Source organism: Spea bombifrons, chromosome 4 (assembly GCF_027358695.1).
Source record: "Spea bombifrons isolate aSpeBom1 chromosome 4, aSpeBom1.2.pri, whole genome shotgun sequence".
NCBI classification, from domain to species: Eukaryota; Metazoa; Chordata; class Amphibia; order Anura; family Pelobatidae; genus Spea; species Spea bombifrons.
The window spans coordinates 35,028,067-35,049,917 of record NC_071090.1 but is presented as its reverse complement, the minus strand read 5'-3'; the positions used below and the strand labels follow the sequence as shown (position 1 = coordinate 35,049,917).

At 40.2% G+C, this 21,851-nt stretch overlaps 1 protein-coding gene and 1 long non-coding RNA gene across 2 annotated transcripts; both read right to left on the bottom strand.

The window, feature by feature from the left end:
* Window positions 1-5,864: 5,864 nt before the first annotated feature.
* On the bottom strand, window positions 5,865-7,802 carry LOC128490873 (serine protease inhibitor Kazal-type 1-like). The gene is made up of 4 exons (XM_053462984.1): window positions 7,648-7,802; window positions 7,191-7,231; window positions 6,541-6,647; window positions 5,865-6,025 (listed from the first exon to the last, which is right to left on the bottom strand). The coding sequence occupies exons 1-4, from the start codon at window positions 7,703-7,705 to the stop codon at window positions 5,980-5,982; spliced, it is 252 nt and encodes an 83-aa protein (XP_053318959.1). The 5' UTR covers window positions 7,706-7,802; the 3' UTR covers window positions 5,865-5,979.
* A 3,626-nt stretch (window positions 7,803-11,428) lies between these two features.
* LOC128490876 (uncharacterized) lies at window positions 11,429-17,481 on the bottom strand. The gene is made up of 4 exons (XR_008353983.1): window positions 17,339-17,481; window positions 14,514-14,540; window positions 13,710-13,746; window positions 11,429-11,587 (listed from the first exon to the last, which is right to left on the bottom strand). It is a non-coding gene; the product is annotated as an uncharacterized LOC128490876 (long non-coding RNA).
* Between the last annotated feature and the right edge of the window lie 4,370 nt (window positions 17,482-21,851).

Here is a 21,851-nt window from a genome sequence, read left to right as displayed (position 1 = left end):
GCTAATAAACATTAGTTTGTGAAACCAGAGTAGACAGAATGTATCTTAAAGGTGAGAAATGTAACATGACATGTGCAAAACATGTAACCACTTAAACAGTGGATAAATATATAGTTATAGTTAAACATAACAGTTGTTTCCTAGTTGCTATTGAATCACGGAATGCAACTGCATTCACCCTGATGCGTTCCCTTGCTTTTTTCTTTAAAAAACAATCCTAAATTTCTTTTTATGTCTACTAACTTTCTTCTCTGCACAGGAGCAGATCTCCACAGCTCAAAGCACTGCCTGTACATACAAGCCTGGTTGACCATAGGGCAATTCCTGTTTCATAGTGCTATATTGTTGGTATAAATGTAACACATAAATATCGGAATAAAGTCACATTATAGTAGAGTGACCAGATGCCTCCGTTGTTAGAGAACACTCATCTGAAGACTTCCTTCAATATGTCTTACTGAATCACCCTTAAGCCTAAAGCCTATAGGTACATTACAATAAAGTATAAATACCATAAAATATGTTGACTATAATAAATGTCAATAAAAAAACAAACAACAAATTTATTGTATTGAATGTAAACCTATATTAACACATTAGTAATAATTATTCAACAAAACAAGAGAATATATAAACATAAACTAACGTATAGGGGACCATTCAAGCCATGTTCCTGTTTGTTGAAAATGCTACAAATCCTTATGTGGTGAAATTATTATCTTGAAGATCAAGTCACAGATAACAAAGCAACAATCATGACACTATGAATGCAAAATCTTTCAAAGCAGCCTGTATCATAGGAATCATCATCAAAGGAACAAACTATGTAAATTAACCATCTGTACATCAGTGACTGTGACAGTTGCTAGGGATGACCTGAATAAGAGATAGAGTTAAGATGAACTTGCATTATTTATGAAAATGACAGCTTTAAAAATATAGTTACAACATATTTGTATTTTTAATTATTAATGATTATTAGCTTTTTACATTTGTTCATGTCCTAGGCATGTTCATCAAGCATTTAAGGGTAGCACTGTTGCCAAAAAGAATGGTAAGGGTGGTTATGCTACTAAACAAACCATCTCTTGTTCCCTATACACTGCCTACTTTATATGTCAACCCTGGCTTTGATTATTCTACCAGTACTGAAGTACAGTGTTACATTCCCTTCTTTACTGTGTAGACCAGAACTTGGCTGTTCATCCCCAGGAAAAAAGATAAAGGAGCAGGGGCGTAACTCGAAACCACAGGTCCCTAGTGCAAAAATTGCCCACGGCCCCCTAACTTCATCAAGCAACATTGTCACCTTTGCCCTAACAAGCTTGTGAGTGCCTTTACCACAAGCAACTTATCATTGCGATCCTAACACCCAAACAGCCTGTCTGTGCCATTGGTTTTGCCCCGCTTTTGTCAGTGACCCCAAACAGCTTATCTGTGCCATCTTTGCCCCAAAACAGCTGATCTAAACCAGCACTGCCCACAAACATATTGTTTGTGCCTTCTTGACCCCTTCCAACATATACTCTGCCACACATATGTAAACACACTTACACAAATTACACACACTCATACTCACCAATTACACACACTCATACACATTAATTCTAACAAACTCACAATCCCCCTCACACCACATATGTTAACACACACTCCATCTCACACAACTTACATATCCTTGCTGACACACACAATTACACATCCATGCTCACTTTTACATAGACATTCATGCTCACCACTCCAGCAGCTTTCTCTCCGGCTGCTAGTACACTGTGCCAGCAGCCTCAGTTTCACCACAGGGTCACTTAACTATTTTTAACCAGTATGAGGAGACAGGATCTTCTAATCCTAAACAGTGTATTAATTTCCTTTGGTGCATATTCTGTTGTACTAATAAAGTAATGTTTCATTATTTTGAGAGTGTGACAAGGATATACTTTGAAACCAAGTAGTGCTTTTTGGTGCAACTATATATCAGCTCCTTTTCCTAGTATAAATAATGGGGCATGTTTGCATATTTGGGTACTACTAAGCCAAGATGGCTATAATTTCTGACCTGGGACTTTTAAGGTAGGTTAACCACTTGATGACAACTGACGGTCGGAGCACTTCATGCACTAACATCCAGTTGGTGACAATTGGTTTATTGGTCGTTCGTACGAACTTTTAACTGTTGGAGCAGGGAGACCAGTGGTCTCTGCCGGTCAAGTTAACCCCTGACGGCGAACCTACGAATTTCCGCTCACGTTATCATTGCAGGGGTTAACGGGAGAGGAAATCTGTAGGTTCGCTGTCAGCAGTTAAAAAGGCTGTGCGAGTGAGCCTATTGGTCACCTGCAGGGTCCTCCTCTGGCATCAAACAATTGGTTGATGCCAGAGGAGGACCCTGCAGGCGACCAATAGAGTCGTTTGTCCGGCCCCTTAACCCCTGACGAAGAACCTAAGGATTTTCCGCTTCTGGGGGGGGGGCAGATGTGCATAACTGGGGGCAGGTTGGCAAATAAGAAGGAAATAAAAACAAAATTATTATTATTATTAAATATGAAAACATTGTTTACATGTGAATTAATATTTACTAGTAAAACCTTTTTCTTATAGGGTAGTCTTGTATTCAGACTTTTTTGTTTTTTTCCTAAGTTAATATTCAAATTTTGGGAGGGGTCGTCTTATAATCAGGGTTGTGTGATAATCAAGCAAATATGGTATCTTTTCTCCTTCCTTTTCCTCCCCAGTACCTGAATTCTCTATCACCATTAACAACACGACTATCTCTCCCACTAACCAGGCCCAATGCCTTGGGGTCATCTTCTTCTTCATCCCTCACATTCAGTCCCTGACCAGATCCTGCCGCTTGCACCTAAAAACATCTCTCGCATCCACCCATTCCTCAAACAAGAATCCACAAAAACTCTGGTTCATTAACTTCATGTCCCATTTTCACTATTGCAACCCTCAAGATTGTAAGCTTGGGAGCAGGGTTCTCTCTCCACCTTAATTTTTGTGCACCAACACAAATGATATATATAGTACAATAAAATAATGAAATATAATAATGAAATATTTGGAAGAAAACAATACACAGAGGTTTTTTTAATGTCATGTGTCGTATGGGACTTTTTAGCAACCCACCAACTCAAAATACCTCCACAAAAATATATATTTTTGAAGAGGAGATGAACCAGGGTATCTATGTAGGAGCATTTGGACATTTATCATACAACCAGTTAGTCACGAATTCCTGGCAAAAGGATACATCACGTAAATTTTCGTTGCTTTTTTCACCAAACTTTCCATAATTTCGTAGGATTGTTTGCACAGATTACATGCAACTGCAGAGCAGGGCCGGATTAACATAGGGGCTCAGAGGAGAGCAGGAAAAAAGAAAAAAAAACAAAATGTAAGTATTAGCAAAAAATAGTTAGGGGACCCATATTCAAGGGAGAGGGTGGCTGGGTTTTGGCAATACAAAATCAATAATTAACGGGGGGTGGCTGGGGTGAATGAGTGTGTGATATGGATGTGTAAGTGTAGGGGGGGTAGCATGGCAAAGGGAGGCTTAAATCACATTCCTATCATGCCCAGGTTCGAGTGTGTACTAGCTTCATGGGCATGATAGGAGTGTGATTGCTGCAGGTATTTCTGTATGTATGTATGTATATATATATATATATATATATATATATATATAAAATATATATAGCTATTATTATTATTATTATTTATATATATATATATATATATATATATATATATATATAATATTGTTGATTTTCTTTTGTCCAATTTTGGTGTTGACCACACACACTGGTTATTTTCGGTTTTGGCCAAATGAATGCTGAATTTTCGGTTTCGGTCCAGAATTTTTATTTCGGTGCATCCCCGTGGTAGGCCTACACCACATCAATGTTTGGCTTAGTATATAGTGATAGGGGTTATGCTGTACCACCGTCAATCTGTGCCTCTGTATATAGTGATAGGTGTTATGCCGTACCACTGTCAATGTTTGCCTCAGTATATAGTGATAGGTGTTACTCTGTTCTCCCGTCATTGCATGCCTCAGTATATAACGATAACAGTTATGCTATATCACCGTCAATGTTTGCCTCAGTATATAATGATAACAGTTATGCTGTACCACCGTCAATGTTTGCCTCAGTATATAATGATAGCAGTAATGTTCTACCACCCTCAATGTTTGCCTCAGTATATAATGATAGTGGTTATGCTGTACCATGGTCAATGTTTGATTCAGTATATTATGATAGCAGTTATGCTGTACCACCATCAATGTCTGCCTCAGTATATAGTGATAACAGTTATGCTGTACCCCTGTCAATGTTTGCCTAACAATAGAAGCTATGCAGTTTTAAAGTGGGAAGGGGGTACCACATACAGGATCCACCCCAGGTGTCAAATACTCTAGGTACGCCCCTGGCTGGGAGTAATACACATGGCAGTGGGGGCATCCCATTAACCAATACAAAAGGGGGGCATCAATACACAAGGGAGGGGGTTGGTTAGGGTATCACATAAATCCATACACAAGGGTGTGGGGCATAAATGCACAATGGGGGGCAAAACACAAGGTTGTGGGGGGGCATTAATCAATAGTAAAGGGGGCCTGTCTGGGGCATCAATACACAAGGGAAAAAAACAAAAGGGGCAGTTAATGACAAAGCAGTGTAGAAAATATTTTTTATGTTTCAGTGTGGCAGAGCCTGTCCTGGTGTGTGTGTCCAGGTGTCGGTGTGAGAGAGCCTGTCCTGGTATGTGTGTGTCTGGGTGCCGGTATGACACAGCCTGTCTTGGTATGTGTGTTTGGGTGTCAATGTGGCAGAGCCTGTCCTGGTGTGTGTGTTTGGGGCGTCTGTGTGGCAGAGTCTGTCCTGGTGTGTGTGTGTTTGGGCGCCTGTGTTGCAGAGCCTGTCCTGGTGTGTGTGTTTGGGCGTCTGTGTGGCAGAGCCTGCCCTGGTGTATGTGTTTGGGTATTGGTGTGGCAGAGCCTGTCCTGAGGTGTGTGTTTGGGCGTCGGTGTGGCAGAGCCTGTCCTGTTGTGTGTGTTTGGTCATCTGTTTCCTGACACTTTACTTACTGTAGGAATAAGTAGAACTATTTACCGTATTGGCTCGGATATAGGCCGCCCCCGTATATAGGCCGCACCCTAAAAGTTTGGTGCTTTTTTAAAAAAGCACCAAAAAAACATGCTGCCACTCTGTCCTCTCCCCCCCCACCGAGATATACTGCCACTCTGTCCCTCCCCCCGAGATATGCTGCCACTCTGTCCTCCCCCTCCAGAGATATGCTGCCACTCTGTCCTCCCCCTCCCGAGATATGCTGCCACTCTGTCCTCCCCCCCGAGATATGCTGCCACTCTGCCCCCCCCAACCTATGCTGCCACTCTGTCCCCCCCCGAGATATGCTTCCACTCTGTCCCCCCCCCCGACTTACCAGAGCAGACTCCCGGGTGTCTTGCGGGGCCGGAGGGGGACATCTATGCACATCGTGTATACAACTCCCGGTGCCAGCACTCAGCGGAAATGTCTAATATTCTGTCCATTCCTAGGTATTTATTTGGGATTTTAACACTTTTGGTTCCTGGGATTTTAATAATAATAGATTTGCTGCAACATGTATAATGCCACAGATGAGACAGTGAAATTAAATTGCAAGTTTTAAGTAATTCTTACTTGTATATATCAGTGCTATATGCTGGGCCAATCCAACCCTCTCTGTGCATGCGTAACTATTTATGTTACACCTCCTAAAACCTTAAATGGCCCTGGTAGGTCAATATAGTAACTTAGGAGATCTGTGTAAGTATGTTTGTACATACCTGCATATTAATTTTGATTAAAAAAAATGAATTACACCATAAAAATTACACATTTTATTTCTTCTGTTTGGTGGAAATTTGATTCATCTTACGAGTAAGATCAATTGGTTTTTTTGTCTTAGCAGGAAAAATGTAAACAATTTTCTTCAGCATTTTCCATCTTTGACAACGCGAGTATGAATGTTCCTTTTCCTGAAAACAGAACAGAGGCTTATGACATGTAACTGTAAGCTGAGCATATTAGCTGTTTATTAACAGCTCAGAGTTCAAGTTAAAAAAAAATCATTGATGCCATGTGCAGATTTTCTCATGATAAAAGCATAATCATCATTAATTAACAGGACATTTGGAGGACAAAGGAACCCCACAGTCTCATTGTCCCTTCCCCCAACTGCCTCCATTTAATCCCTTGGTCCAAATGGATGTATATATAAGCCCCCCCCCCAAAAAAAAAGGCGCTTGAGGACAAAATGTCTTACTTAAAAATTTTCCTCATAGTCATCGCAATGGCAGGGGCACTGCTGCTATTTGGCCAAAACTCCAGGCAGACTAGCAACAGCAAGAAAAATCCCACTGGCGCGATCACTAAGTCTTAACTGAAACAAATTACAGTGCCCTCCGACCCAAATTACAGCCAATCCGAGCCAATCAAGAGTGGCCTGATAATGATAACACCTAAAGTGATCGTAGGAAAATAATTTACTTACAGGTTTTCCTCACAGAGCAGGCATTCGTTTGAATAAGTAACTCCATCAGTGCCACAGACTGGATTATAAATTTTCGTGCAGCGATGCATAGTTGAATCACAAATTGGCTGGAAAAAAATGAGTGATGAATACTGAGACAAGGAAAGATAGATTTTATGTGGATGTTACAGAGTAGAAAGTAGTACAAGTAATCTACAATATTAAGGCCAATCACAAGAACAGATTGCCCTTGGCTACGAACAGATTGAATACCACTAGGTCATTTGAGGTATGCATTTTCTGCTCCATAATCTTAAACACCAGAGGGTTCTTATAAAATCTAATGAGAGATTGAAGAAAATAAAATCCATTTGACTATACAGTTGAGAACATAAGTAACTTCATAGGAGACCCCTTTGCTTTATGACATTGGCTGGAATACCTGATTTATTGCAAAGTATGGTTGACCTTTCAGATTAGGGTGACAAATGTTTTATTTTTCCACGAAGAAGCGCACACACACACACACATATATATATATATATATATATATATATATATATATATATATATAAACAAAATAAAACATCATAAAATTATACCTTATATTTGCATAAGACATAACAGCAAGGGTAATCCTATAACATTTACAAAATGAATGTTTTTTTTACCTCTCTTGCACCCTTAGGCTCAGTGGCTGCTTTCCCATATTCTATAGTAGAAAGAAATGAGAATAGTATGTTTAATACTCTAGACCCAGATAATGTTTTTTCTTACTACACTCTCAGAACTGCTTTATTACAGGTGGAGTGATGAAGTGTATTTAAATGATGGCATGTAAAGATTGCTATAAGATCGACTTGGTTAAGCAGAATTTATGAATACATCTGCCCATTGCATTAGTTAGGAAATGGTAACTTTTTAACTCTTAGTTTCTAATCACAGACTTTATTGTTAAAAAGTTAATATAGCTTACTTACTTGTAGTTTACAGTTTCTAAAACTGTATTTCTAACTTGAGTTCAGTGGATCAAAATAGTATTTTGTTACTGCAACAAAATTACACATATATAAAAATATATGGAGGGCAAGACAAATAAATCCTGTTAAACATGAATGAATAACTTACCTGAAAATACAGTGAGAAGTACCACTGCCACCAATGCAATGCTCACAACACACTTCATGTTTTTAACTTAGCTTCACTTTTCCTGTAATACCAATATGCATCTGAGAAAACATCTTAAACAGCTTGTATATAGTCCACTTTGTCCAATGCTCTAATCAGCATATCTGTGCTCTAGTTACCCATTAATAAAAAACAAGTGATGCGAATGTAGGAGTAGACCTGGAAGGGACTTTAGCAATGAAAGTAAAGCACTGAAACTCTGATGTCATGGGTAGACACGTGAAAAGAAAACATAGATTAGAACCTTTACTTCATTTGGTAAATAGCGTGCTTTTTATACTCAAGGTCTTATGTGAGTTGTAGAACAAAATGTCCAGTATTGTAAGGTTCCAAGATATTCCTTAAATTGATGTAATTGGATGACCTCATATGGATGTGTGTTGTGATACGTATACAGCACATAGTAATATAATTTGGAAACCAACGTTTTAACTTGCTTGCAAGAAGTAGGCAGTTATTTGAATTGTAGAAATGCCAGACTTGCATGACCATATGTATCTTTACATACAGTATATATAGGAACAGTACTGTATCCATATTTATGGGAGCTGTACTGATTAGTATCTCTGAATGTGTGAACTAAAGTGTTATTTTATTATAAAATGGTGTCACAGGGAGGGCGCACTAACATAGCAAAAGGACACAGAACAAAGTCAGGTGGTATTGTTGTAACTGTATATTATTTTATTTAAAAAAAAATAAGTAGATTGTGTATAGCGCCCTTCATTTACTACACTTTAGACTAAGGGTGGGTAAAAATGAACATTCACCTATATTCTAAAAATGACAAAATATGCCACTTTCCATCCCCATAAAAACGTTTGTGGGAAATGGTGTTCCCTCCCATAGTTGGTCAGTTATGTCATGCAGATGGTGCGTAAATCAGCGTGTGACATCTACAAGCTGATGTTATGAGTTTCCGTGCCAAAAATAATGACATATTCAAGCATACTCTTGTGGGAAGAAAATTATATTCTTTTGTTGAGTTCTACTTGGCTTAAGCAGGAGCTTCCATTTGAATTTCTGTTACAACCCACCAACTTTACTGTACATTGTGAAATGCCAATTAGAGCTGAATGCCCACATTCTAAAATAAAGGAAAATATAGTAGTGTTTGTTCTGTGGGAAATTTTTCAAGGTTTTTGTTCAAACTAAGGCAGCTGCCATGTTTAACCCCTCTCATCGACATGGCCATATGATTTTTTCATCCATTTTGACTCCCAATCCCAATTCAAGTGTGATGGGAAGGGTTCCTGCCCTCAGGATATTTTCTATACATTTTTACTCTTAGCAAGGGATGCGGGGGGAGGAAGGTATATTTAGGGACTATACTCCCCTAGCTTGCTTTTTTAAAATAAAAAATATTGTTTTATCTTTTCAAGTGGAATGAGAAATTAGCAGACATAGTACACAGTGGAGTACAGAACTGCCATAATTGCCAATCAAACCAATACAGTAAGAAAGGTGGACAGCGGGTTACACGGCAAAAAACCATAAAACAGTTTAACAGCTTGTCAATTGTTCAGAATTAGCACTAAAAAGAAAACATATTTCACAAAAGCCCCAATGAACAGACCAGAAATACCCTAGATTGTCTGAAGTAGGCAAGTTGTACGTGCATCCTTATATCTGACCCATGGGTTATAGACTGGAGTGAAAAGGTGTTGTAAGGTGGCCATTTGTTAAATAACATCTTGGCTCCATGTTCTTTTCGTAGGGAGGCCTCTATCCAGTCCATATGGAAAAGAAATTTAAGACACACTAACATAATATCTAGGGCCCGAGTTTGAGGATGGATCCATTAAGCCAATATTGTCTTAATAGTAGGGTTCGATCTCTCGCCCTCAAGCCACCACTAGTGTCCTGGGATGAGATACCAAAAAGTCTCAAGAGAAGGTAATTTAAAACTCAAACACTCATATATAGAGTATGATATAACATTCAACCTTATGCCAAAGCTGTTCTATTAATCTATAGGACCATTAACAATGTAGTAAGTCGGCATTAGATATTTGGCACTTAGGGCAATTGGAGTGGGATTCCAGCCCTATCTTGTGTGTTATTTTAGAGGTAACATAGGCTCTGTGGAGGATCTTGAAAAACATTTCACTATAGAACCGGGAGGTTAGGACTCCTGCAGCAGAGGTGGTGTTAATGAGCGCAAAATCTTGCATACAGAGTTTGGGGAATGTTTGTCCCCCCCCCGATCCTAGGCATCCCCCATTTCTTTCTACCCTTCCTTCCACCTGCAATGGGGGACTTGCAAGTTCACACGTGAGCTGGCTTTAGTGAACACACATGTGCATGCAGTTTAGTAAGTAGATCCATTTGAGAATGTATTTATTTGTTTACCACCACAACACATTTGCAAATATTTCCATGGATTATCACACATGCAGGCTGGAAGAAGTAGAAGTTGCTGTTTTATGTAGGTCCTTCTTTCTTGGTAGAAACCGTCCCAACATTTAAATGACCAAAATGGGTAATTTTGAATGTGGTGGGGTGCCTGATTGGGGGATGTAGTTTAGTAAGATTATGCATTTACTTATATGTATTTGTGGATATGTTTCTATGTCTATATGTTGACAGTGGCATCAGATTACAACCTTAGTGAAGCTTTAAAGGTATAGGAAGATTGAGTAAGATGTTCCCATGGTGAGAAAGCAATTGGTATAAAAAAACAGCAGGTAAACAAAGGTTTGTGAAAGAATGTTGTAAAAAAGACAGCTGATCTAAATAGACCCATGGATTTAACTCAGTGCTCCTGACTAGTAGTAGTCAGGAAATCCAGAAGATCCAGTAACTCCTGACGACATGCACAACAACCAGTGTTCTCAGCCAAATTTCATGTAAGCCAGGAACCACTGTATGACCACAACATGTGATGTAATAACAGCAAAACCACCAAGGAGACAAGAGGAAAGATACAAAACTATGTTGATTACACCAGTTGACTAAGTTTCCATACTTATTTTGGGAGTGCTATCAGCTCAATAAGTTACTCTATATGACCAAAGTTATGTGGCGGCCTGACCATCACACCTATATGTGTCTGCATGGGGCTGAAGAGTCCACCATTACGCCAGCGCATCGGATACATAGATAGGTAAATGCCAAATGGTAGCCCCAGGATATCTGTCAATGGGTGCTGATTATAACACTTCCATACCATCATCCAGTGCTTGATGGAATGGAGGGATAATACAATAAGCCCTAGGGGGTATAGGAGGCATATATCCCCTCTCACACCCTACTCACCTTACCTTATGTCTATGGACCCATTCATGTCAATTGGGCATTTTTACCTTAATGGAGGTACAATGCACCCTCCAAACACTTGGGACCTCTGGAATATGGGAGTATGTATACACATTCTTGTAGACCCAAATGTCATTTTAGAATCCACTTCAGGTACTGTATTCATTATCTTTAGTTTTTCGTGTCAGATTTTCATTCCTCAATCTTTAGGTTTATTTTGTGGATGGCATTGCTAGCTGGACCTTTTAAAAGTAACATGAAACCCACAGGTTATACCATCTACATGCATGATAATTGTCCATCTTCCCAGCTCCAAATGGGTGCTTGGGAGGACCTTATCAGCCCTACCTGTGGAACATAGAGGTGGGGCTAGGTGGGGCTTTTTCACATTTGTTTATCACTGCCAATTTTTTAAAGTGGTAACTGATTAAACATGAACACAGTCAGCATATATTGCAATTACTTTATACTTTATTAGAGAAATGCTTTTAAGTATGATTAGGCTTAGACTAAAGAAAGTGAAATTTGATTAAAAATAGAGACAGTTAAAGATCTGCAAATGTAAAGAACTGAAGAGCAGATTGTCCAAACTTCATAGTTCTGTCAAACATCATCTTGCTGCCTAAAAATAATAACACTTTGTTAAAAGCATAAATATTATATCAGTTACAGTGTACATACCATCATTTTGATTGTACATGAAACATGTAACCATCTAGGAGCAGTATTATATTAAAAATATATTGTAGAACTATTTCCACTTTATGGTTGGAAGTTGGAACTATTGCTTTAACAGCTATTTGCATAAAAAAAATAATAAATCAAAACTATATATGGCTTGTACTATATGTTTTTATAGTCTAGTACTAATATAATAACTGTTTTAGAAATATATAGTTTAATAGTACATAACCATTTGACACAAGGAAAGCTGATATATTTGTCAACAGGTGGTACAATCAATTTACATCCCTAATATATTTTGGAAGTTGGTAGATAAGTGGAACATATGGTCATCCTGAATCTAAGATGAGACCAAGGACTGATTAAAGCTTGAGTCTTTAAAGCAGAAAAAACAACTAATAGACAGGGTAGGGTGAATTGGTTTTTATCTCTGTTAAATTCTTTGTTTCTATGTTTCATTTCCAGTTCTAAAGTTACCTCTTATCTTCTCACTCAGGTTACCTTAACCCATAAACAACAATCAATGAATTGAAAACAAGGACTGATGACTTAATGGGCATGAATAATCATGTAGGTCATCATTACAAATGTTATCTGAAACACTACCTAAAAGGTGAGAAGTTTAGCAACAGGGGCCTTCACAACAACATATGGATGCTTTCCCACAGCAATTGCATCTTGAAAACAAATTGAAAACTTTTAATGAGTAGGCTAGATGGTCCAAATGGTTTTTATCTGCCTACAAATTATATGCTTCTAGGTTTAGGATAAAATAAAAAAAGTAAAGGTGTACAATACATCCTTGTTGTTAGATGCCGAAGCTTACACATGTCTCTGTCATGAAAATGACACAATGTGAATATGATTATATATAAAAATTCATGAATGTGCAAGGTAAGATTGTCTCTGACACTGTGACCCTGCTGATATCTGTATTCGTATGGATGGTATAAAACCCATTCAAAGTGTTGAACAGAAATGTGTATTTTACTAGTTTTTCCTTTAACCCATTTTACAGGTGTTAGCTCATTGCAAGTTATTGCCAGATGATCACAACAGCTGAGCAAACAAAACCTTGATAAAGGTTATTATAATGGCTTAGTCACTAAGTGAAATAACATATGCTATATGTATAGGTGTATGTACAGGCATGCCCTTATTTTGTTAGTGGGCAAAAAATTAACATGGTGTCTTTCCCTCTCCTGCCAAATACAAATTTTGTTCTTTTTCCACTCATCACTTTCTCTTATCTCCCCTTAATTATTTAGCATTTTACTGTCTTTGTAACTTGTTCTCCTCTTTGTTATCCTCTACAATATTCTTTTAAAACCAAATTTCTGTCCTTTTTGCCCATTATCTTCTTCTCTTCTATTCCCATCCTACTGTACCAAACTATCACTTTGAAGTCACTGTTTACTCATTTCCGTTTAAATTTAGCCCTATTATTTCTTTTCCCAGTCAAAATTGTCCTGGCCCATTTAACCCCATTGCCATGCTTTTCACTATTTTGCTGTATTTGTTGCAATTAAAGAGGTGTGTCTGTGTCACAGAGAGCCCCTGAACAACGAGTGCATGTGAAAGTACTTTATAAGTACTTGCATATGCATTTTTGAAGCCTAAAAAATAATAAACGTTTGTTCCTAATAGAGAAACTGCAACTCCAAAGCTGCAACTTCCCACCCCATTTAGGTGCCCACTTTTCGCACCACTGATTGGCTGCTTGACGCTTTACATGCATACATGCAAGGGTCTCATTAGCCCCTCTTCTGAGCCTTTGCTGAGCCAGCTCCAGAGCTCCATGTTGGTAAGTACAATGGAACACATCTCTTGTATGGGCAAATGCATTTCCAGGGATTCAGAAGAATCTTCCCATGCATTTGCAGGGGGCACACCACAAAAGTTAAAGGGACCTCTCAGCTAGTTTGTGCATCAAAATGCATTCAGTATTACATATTGCTTCAATTAAAAAAACATCTTGGTTTAAAAATATGCTCATAAAAAAGATGAAGAAAAGAATATTGTACAGTTATTCTAATGTATTTTGTAAATAAAATACTTACCGCTTAATTAGGTTGAAATAGTTGACTAGTCTTTAACCTACATAGGATATAGAGTAGTGTATTTTATAAATACATAGTTAATATATTGTAGTACATATTAAGCAAAACATTAATTAGAAGAGCAAATTTGTATGTCTGCTGAATTCATAGTGTTAGCCTCTGCCACTTCTGCTGGTAGGCTGTTTTGCTGTTAGCATACAGCAAATTTTGTGTGTGTCAGGGTATGGTGTTAGAGTGTATGTTTACAGTGTTAGTATGAATGTCTGTCAGCTTATGGTCCTAGAGTATGAGCCTAGGGTTTGTGGTGCAAGTATGGAAGGAGACAGTGTGTGTGCATCGTGTTAGAGTGAGTGGGTATTTGAACGAGTTTGCTTGTTAGTTTATGCATGGGTTTTAGTTACAGGGGGTGCCAAGGACATACTGCACTCAAGCGCCACTTACTCTGGGCTAATCCTGGCTAGCCGGTACAAGTAGGGCTAGTTTGGGACGAACCAACAGTGGGAACATGTAATTGGAATTTTTTATTTATTTATTTAAGAAAACATGGGTTAACAAAAAAACAACATTTTCATATAAAACACATATGTAAATCCATATGTGCTGCTTACAAGTGCGTAACCTAATCTTGTGTAATCCTGTATAAAAGCTGAAAATTTGACAACCTGGTTTTGGAAAGACAGCCCTCAAATGATGCACTCACTGCTTAACACTTAAGGTGCAGATAATGGGACTCTCTTGTTCAAAAATGTGACTGATATTTAAATAAGACCCAGCTGCAGCAAACGTGGTTTAAAAGACATTTACCTGTTTTAAATTATCTTCATGAGACTCCTGTAAAACATAGTTTCAAAATGATTTAATATTTGCATTTGCATATTAACAATGATAATATAATAGAAATAAGCATAACACTTTTAATATTATTATTGAACTAATCATGCAACAGCTACAGATCTACCAAGTGTGGAGAACATTAATGGAAATTTACTTACTTAGATTTATTTTATTTTCTATTGATTATGGGATGTGAGGGGATACAATAAATGCATACAACTGTACATATTATTGTTTTATTTTTGACATAAATGTCTGCCATTAAAATGATGTACACTTTTTTCTTCTCTCTGCCTCTATCTCCACTCTTTCCTCTTTCTTACATGTCTCGTCCGCTCTTTTTTTCTATCTTTCCATCTCTTTCTCTTATGTATTTATTTTCTCTCTCTCTCTCTCTTTCTCTCTCTCTTCCTCTCTCCCCTATATATCCCTCTGTCTATTCTCTATTCCCTATCTATTGCTCTTTCTTTCTTTTATCCACGCTTTCTCTTACCCTTTTCTTGCTTTTTCTCTCCTCCATTTCTTTGACGCCTTCTTCTTTTCTCTATTTTCTCTCTCTACACTCTTTCCCTCTCTTTCGATTTCCTTCTTATCGTTCTTCTCCATATTCCTCTGTCCTCTTTGTGCATTCTGATCGGACCTTACTTTAAGCCCAAACCCAAAAAACGCTGGCACATTTTAAAATAAATTAAACCTAAGCATGAATGTATTACTTAATAGTTGCATTATTATTGTTTTTATTAGTGATTATTACATTTAATTATATACATGTCACATGTATATAATTAAATGTAATTAAATGTAATAATCACTAATAAAAGATCAGTAGTGTACCTAGCGGGGGGTGGGCGGTCCGCCCTGGGTGCCGCTCATCAGGGGGGTGCCACCACGCCAGCACCCCTCCAGAGATGGACAGTAATGTCCGCCACTAGAGGAGCAGGCACAGTGGGGGAGATCAAGTCAATCAAGGGAGCGGGAGGTCTGTTTATGCAGACCTCCGATCCTGCTCCCTTGCAATGCGCGCGGCAACTGATGTCATATCTGATGTCATATCCCGGCACACAACCTTGAAGCCGTGCCCACCACCTTCCGGGCTCACTGCACCGGAAGGAGACAGAAGAGCCAAGAGGAAGAATAAAGAGGAGGAGGAAAAGGAGCTGTAGCGGAAAAAGTGACAGTTAAAGAGGAAAGGTAGGAAAACATTCAGTGAGAGTGGATTAATAAATGTGGATTAGTAAATGTGAATTAGTAAATGTGTGAGAGTGATGGGTGTTATGCTGTACCTGTACCATTGTCATGTTCACTATATAATTATGGGAGTTATGCTCTAAAGTACATCATAACTCCCATCATTATATACTATGCCAGACATTACATGAATATGAGTATATGAATGAGTGAATGAATGTTTGTGAATGAGTGTGTGATAGCATGGATGTGTAAATGGGGGGGTAGCATGGCATAGGGAGGCTGTAATCTCACTTCTATCATGCCCAGGTTCTAGCGTGTACTGGTTGCCTGGGCATGATAGGAGTGTGATTGCTTTTAGCTGGGTTCCTGGGCGGAACAAGAGAAGAGACGCTGTGTGCTAGCAACATGAAGGCAGCCTTGCGGGAGTGCGTGGAAAATCTGCAGTTCAGGTAAGGAGGTGGGCGGGATTGGACACATATGTTGCAGGAGCGGGCGGAATAGGACATATATGTTGCGGGAGCGGAACACACATGTTGCGGGAGTGGGCGGTAATGGTCAGAAATACAGCGGGAGTGGGATAAAAAAAACAGTCCCGTGCAGGGCTCTACCTGGGCATGATAGGATTGTAATTGCTGTTAACAAGTATATATATATATATATATATATATATATTGAATATTTGTTGTCCAATTTTGGTGTGACACTTACTTTTAATAAAAGTGTGGGATTTTATTTTATTTTTTAAAGGTGGGGGGTCATTTTCGGTTTTGGCCAAGTGAATGCTGAATTTTCAGTTTCGGTCCAGAATTTTCATTTTGGTGCATCCCTACTATATACTAAGCTACTATATACAGACACTGAAGTGGTAGGCCTACACCACATCAATGTTTGGCTTAGTATTTAGAGATAGGGGTTATGCTGCATTATTGTCAATGTCTGACTTAATGTATAGTGAGAGGGATTACGCTGTACCACTGTCAATGTTTGCCTCAGTATATAGTGATAGGTGTTATGCTGTACCACAGTAATTGTCTGCCTCAGTATTTAGTGATAGGTGTTATGCTTTACCCCCATCAATGTCTGCCTCAGTATATAGTGATAGGTGTTATGCTCTACCCCTGTCAATGTCTGCCTCAGTATATAGTGATAGGAGTTATGCTGTACCCCCTTCAATGTTTGCCTCAGTATATAGTGATAGGTGTTATGCTGTACCACCGTCAATGTCTACCTCAGTATATAATGATAACAGTTATGCTGTACCAACGTCAGTGTTTGCACCAGAATATAACAATAGATGCTATGCAGTTTTAAAGTGTGTGTGTGTGTGTGGGGGGGGGTGCCACATACAGGATCCGCCCTAGGTGCCAAATACCCTAGGTATGCCCCTGTACATTTGCACCAAATAGACTACACTATTCTGTGTTGCATTGCAAAATTGGCACATTCATCTATAAATGAAAGGGTATTTGTTTGTTTTTTTGTGCATGTGCTGATTGTTAGGTTTACATTTTAATGAATACATTTCTAAACCTGCTTTTTTCTTCATCTAGAAAATCAGAAAAGCAGAACTAATAAATCTGTAATAAGTAAAGAAAAAATCTTACTTTTGAATCACAGTCATAGTCTTCATATTCATAAATATATTCTGATTCATCTCCAACATAGGTGCCCTCTTCTTTAGGTTCATGTCCATCATCGCTCTGGTCACTATAAATAGAGCTTGCTGGTCCCTCATATGCAGTAGGTGCTGACTCTTCTGGCTCCCCACTGTAAGAATGGGATGCTTTTTCATTGTGTATGGTGGATGCTGGCTCTTTGGGTTCACTCCCACCTCCATTCTGGTATTTATAATTAGAAGTTTCTGGTTCATCATAACTGGTTGGTGCTGTTGTCTCAGGTTCACCACCACCACCTTCTTGATGGTCATAAGTAGGGTGTATGGATTCATTAAATGTGCTATGTGGTGGTTCACCCCTGCTTTCAGCCTTGTCATTATAAGTAGGGGGTTCTGATTCATTATATGTGGTTGGTTTTGGTTTTTTGTGTACATACCCCCCACCTGTTTGTTCTCCATACACTACAGGTGCAGTTTTGTTAGCTTCATTTAAAATGCTTGTCTCCGCACTATATTTTGGAGGTGTTGGTTCATCAAGTATGATTGGTCCAGATCCTTTATGTTCATACCCTTCTTCTATTTGTTCATTATATGCTGTGGAAGTTGGTTCTTTAGACACATCACCACCACTTGTCTGGTCATTGTAATATGTGGATTGTGCTGGTTCCTCAGGTACATGGCCTCCACCTGTTTGGTCAGTATATTTGTTGGGTTGCTCGTTATCTGTGGTTGGTTCTAGCTCTTCAGGTTCAACCTCACCACCTGGTTTCTCATTATAAGTAGCAGGGGCTTGTTCATTATATGCGGTATGTGTTGGTTTTTCAGGTACATCCCCACCACTTGTCTGGTCATTAGAAGTAGGGGGTGCTGGCTCATCATATATGGATTGTGCTGGTTCCTGAGGTCCATGTCCTTCATCTGTTTGGTCAGTATGCGAGTTGGGTTGTTCATTATTTGTGGTTGGTTCTGGCTCTTCAGGTTCAACCTCACCACCTGGTTGGTCATAATAAGTAGCAGGGGCTTGTTCATTATATGCGGCATGTGTTGGTTCTTCCGGTACATCCCCACCACTTGTCTGGTCATTAGAAGTAGGGGGTGCCGGTTCAACATGTATGGATTGTGCTGGTTCCTCAGTTCCATGTTCTCCATCTGTTTGGTCAGTATGCGAGTTGGGTTGTTCATTATTTGTGGTTGGTTCTGGCTCTTCAGGTTCAACCTCACCACCTGGTTGGTCATAATAAGTAGCAGGGGCTTGTTCATTATATGCGGCATGTGTTGGTTCTTCAGGTACATCCCCACCACTTGTCTGATCATTAGAAGTAGGGGGTGCCGGCTCATCATATATGGATTGTGCTGGTTCCTGAGGTCCATGTCCTTCATCTGTTTGGTCAGTATGCGAGTTGGGTTGTTCATTATTTGTGGTTGGTTCTGGCTCTTCAGATTCAACCTCACCACCTGGTTGGTCATAATAAGTAGCAGGGGCTTGTTCATTATATGCGGCATGTGTTGGTTCTTCAGGTACATCCCCACCACTTGTCTGGTCATTAGAAGTAGGGGGTGCCGGCTCATCATATATGGATTGTGCTGGTTCCTGAGGTCCATGTCCTTCATCTGTTTGGTCAGTATGCGAGTTGGGTTGTTCATTATTTGTGGTTGGTTCTGGCTCTTCAGGTTCAACCTCACCATCTGGTTGCTCACTATAAGTAGCAGGGGCTTGTTCATTATATGCGGCATGTGTTGGTTCTTCCGGTACATCCCCACCACTTGTCTGGTCATTAGAAGTAGGGGGTGCCGGTTCATCATATATGGATTGTGCTGGTTCCTCAGTTCCATGTCCTCCATCTGTTTGGTCAGTATGCGAGTTGGGTTGTTCATTATTTGTGGTTGGTTCTGGCTCTTCAGGTTCAACCTCACCACCTGGTTGGTCATAATAAGTAGCAGGGGATTGTTCATTATATGCGGCATGTGTTGGTTCTTCCGGTACATCCCCACCACTTGTCTGGTCATTAGAAGTAGGGGGTGCCGGTTCATCATGTATGGATTGTGCTGGTTCCTCAGTTCCATGTCCTCCATCTGTTTGGTCAGTATGCGAGTTGGGTTGTTCATTATTTGTGGTTGGTTCTGGCTCTTCAGGTTTAACCTCACCACCTGGTTGGTCATAATAAGTAGCAGGGGCTTGTTCATTATATGCGGCATGTGTTGGTTCTTCCGGTACATCCCCACCACTTGTCTGGTCATTAGAAGTAGAGGGTGCCGGTTCATCATGTATGGATTGTGCTGGTTCCTCAGTTCCATGTCCTCCATCTGTTTGGTCAGTATGCGAGTTGGGTTGTTCATTATTTGTGGTTGGTTCTGGCTCTTCAGGTTCAACCTCACCACCTGGTTGGTCATAATAAGTAGCAGGGGCTTGTTCATTATATGCGGCATGTGTTGGTTCTTCCGGTACATCCCCACCACTTGTCTGGTCATTAGAAGTAGGGGGTGCTGGTTCAACATGTATGGATTGTGCTGGTTCCTCAGTTCCATGTTCTCCATCTGTTTGGTCAGTATGCGAGTTGGGTTGTTCATTATTTGTGGTTGGTTCTGGCTCTTCAGGTTCAACCTCACCACCTGGTTGGTCATAATAAGTAGCAGGGGCTTGTTCATTATATGCGGCATGTGTTGGTTCTTCAGGTACATCCCCACCACTTGTCTGATCATTAGAAGTAGGGGGTGCCGGTTCAACATGTATGGATTGTGCTGGTTCCTCAGTTCCATGTTCTCCATCGGTTTGGTCAGTATGCGAGTTGGGTTGTTCATTATTTGTGGTTGGTTCTGGCTCTTCAGGTTCAACCTCACCACCTGGTTGGTCATAATAAGTAGCAGGGGCTTGTTCATTATATGCGGCATGTGTTGGTTCTTCAGGTACATCCCCACCACTTGTCTGATCATTAGAAGTAGGGGGTGCCGGCTCATCATATATGGATTGTGCTGGTTCCTGAGGTCCATGTCCTTCATCTGTTCGGTCAGTATGCGAGTTGGGTTGTTCATTATTTGTGGTTGGTTCTGGCTCTTCAGGTTCAACCTCACCACCTGGTTGGTCATAATAAGTAGCAGGGGCTTGTTCATTATATGCGGCATGTGTTGGTTCTTCAAGTACATCCCCACCACTTGTCTGGTCATTAGAAGTAGGGGGTGCCGGCTCATCATATATGGATTGTGCTGGTTCCTGAGGTCCATGTCCTTCATCTGTTTGGTCAGTATGCGAGTTGGGTTGTTCATTATTTGTGGTTGGTTCTGGCTCTTCAGGTTCAACCTCACCACCTGGTTGCTCACTATAAGTAGCAGGGGCTTGTTCATTATATGCGGCATGTGTTGGTTCTTCCGGTACATCCCCACCACTTGTCTGGTCATTAGAAGTAGGGGGTGCCGGTTCATCATGTATGGATTGTGCTGGTTCCTCAGTTCCATGTCCTCCATCTGTTTGGTCAGTATGCGAGTTGGGTTGTTCATTATTTGTGGTTGGTTCTGGCTCTTCAGGTTCAACCTCACCACCTGGTTGCTCATAATAAGTAGCAGGGGCTTGTTCATTATATGCGGCATGTGTTGGTTCTTCCGGTACATCCCCACCACTTGTCTGGTCATTAGAAGTAGGGGGTGCCGGTTCATCATGTATGGATTGTGCTGGTTCCTCAGTTCCATGTCCTCCATCTGTTTGGTCAGTATGCGAGTTGGGTTGTTCATTATTTGTGGTTGGTTCTGGCTCTTCAGGTTCAACCTCACCACCTGGTTGGTCATAATAAGTAGCAGGGGCTTGTTCATTATATGCGGCATGTGTTGGTTCTTCCGGTACATCCCCACCACTTGTCTGGTCATTAGAAGTAGGGGGTGCCGGTTCATCATGTATGGATTGTGCTGGTTCCTCGGTTCCATGTCCTCCATCTGTTTGGTCAGTAGGCGAGTTGGGTTGTTCATTATTTGTGGTTGGTTCTGGCTCTTCAGGTTCAACCTCACCACCTGGTTGGTCATAATAAGTAGCAGGGGCTTGTTCATTATATGCGGCATGTGTTGGTTCTTCCGGTACATCCCCACCACTTGTCTGGTCATTAGAAGTAGGGGGTGCCGGTTCATCATGTATGGATTGTGCTGGTTCCTCAGTTCCATGTCCTCCATCTGTTTGGTCAGTATGCGAGTTGGGTTGTTCATTATTTGTGGTTGGTTCTGGCTCTTCAGGTTTAACCTCACCACCTGGTTGGTCATAATAAGTAGCAGGGGCTTGTTCATTATATGCGGCATGTGTTGGTTCTTCCGGTACATCCCCACCACTTGTCTGGTCATTAGAAGTAGAGGGTGCCGGTTCATCATGTATGGATTGTGCTGGTTCCTCAGTTCCATGTCCTCCATCTGTTTGGTCAGTATGCGAGTTGGGTTGTTCATTATTTGTGGTTGGTTCTGGCTCTTCAGGTTCAACCTCACCACCTGGTTGGTCATAATAAGTAGCAGGGGCTTGTTCATTATATGCG

Bases quoted from the DNA above. Each gene is read 5' to 3' on its own strand.
- LOC128490873 (XM_053462984.1), bottom strand. From the start codon at position 7,705: ATGAAGTGTGTTGTGAGCATTGCATTGGTGGCAGTGGTACTTCTCACT. The intron at 7,232-7,647 runs GTAAGTTATTCA...TTTCTACTATAG, and splicing joins ACTTCTCACTGTATTTTCAG to AATATGGGAAAGCAGCCACT. The intron at 6,648-7,190 runs GTAAAAAAAACA...ATTTTTTTCCAG, and splicing joins AGCCTAAGGGTGCAAGAGAG to CCAATTTGTGATTCAACTAT.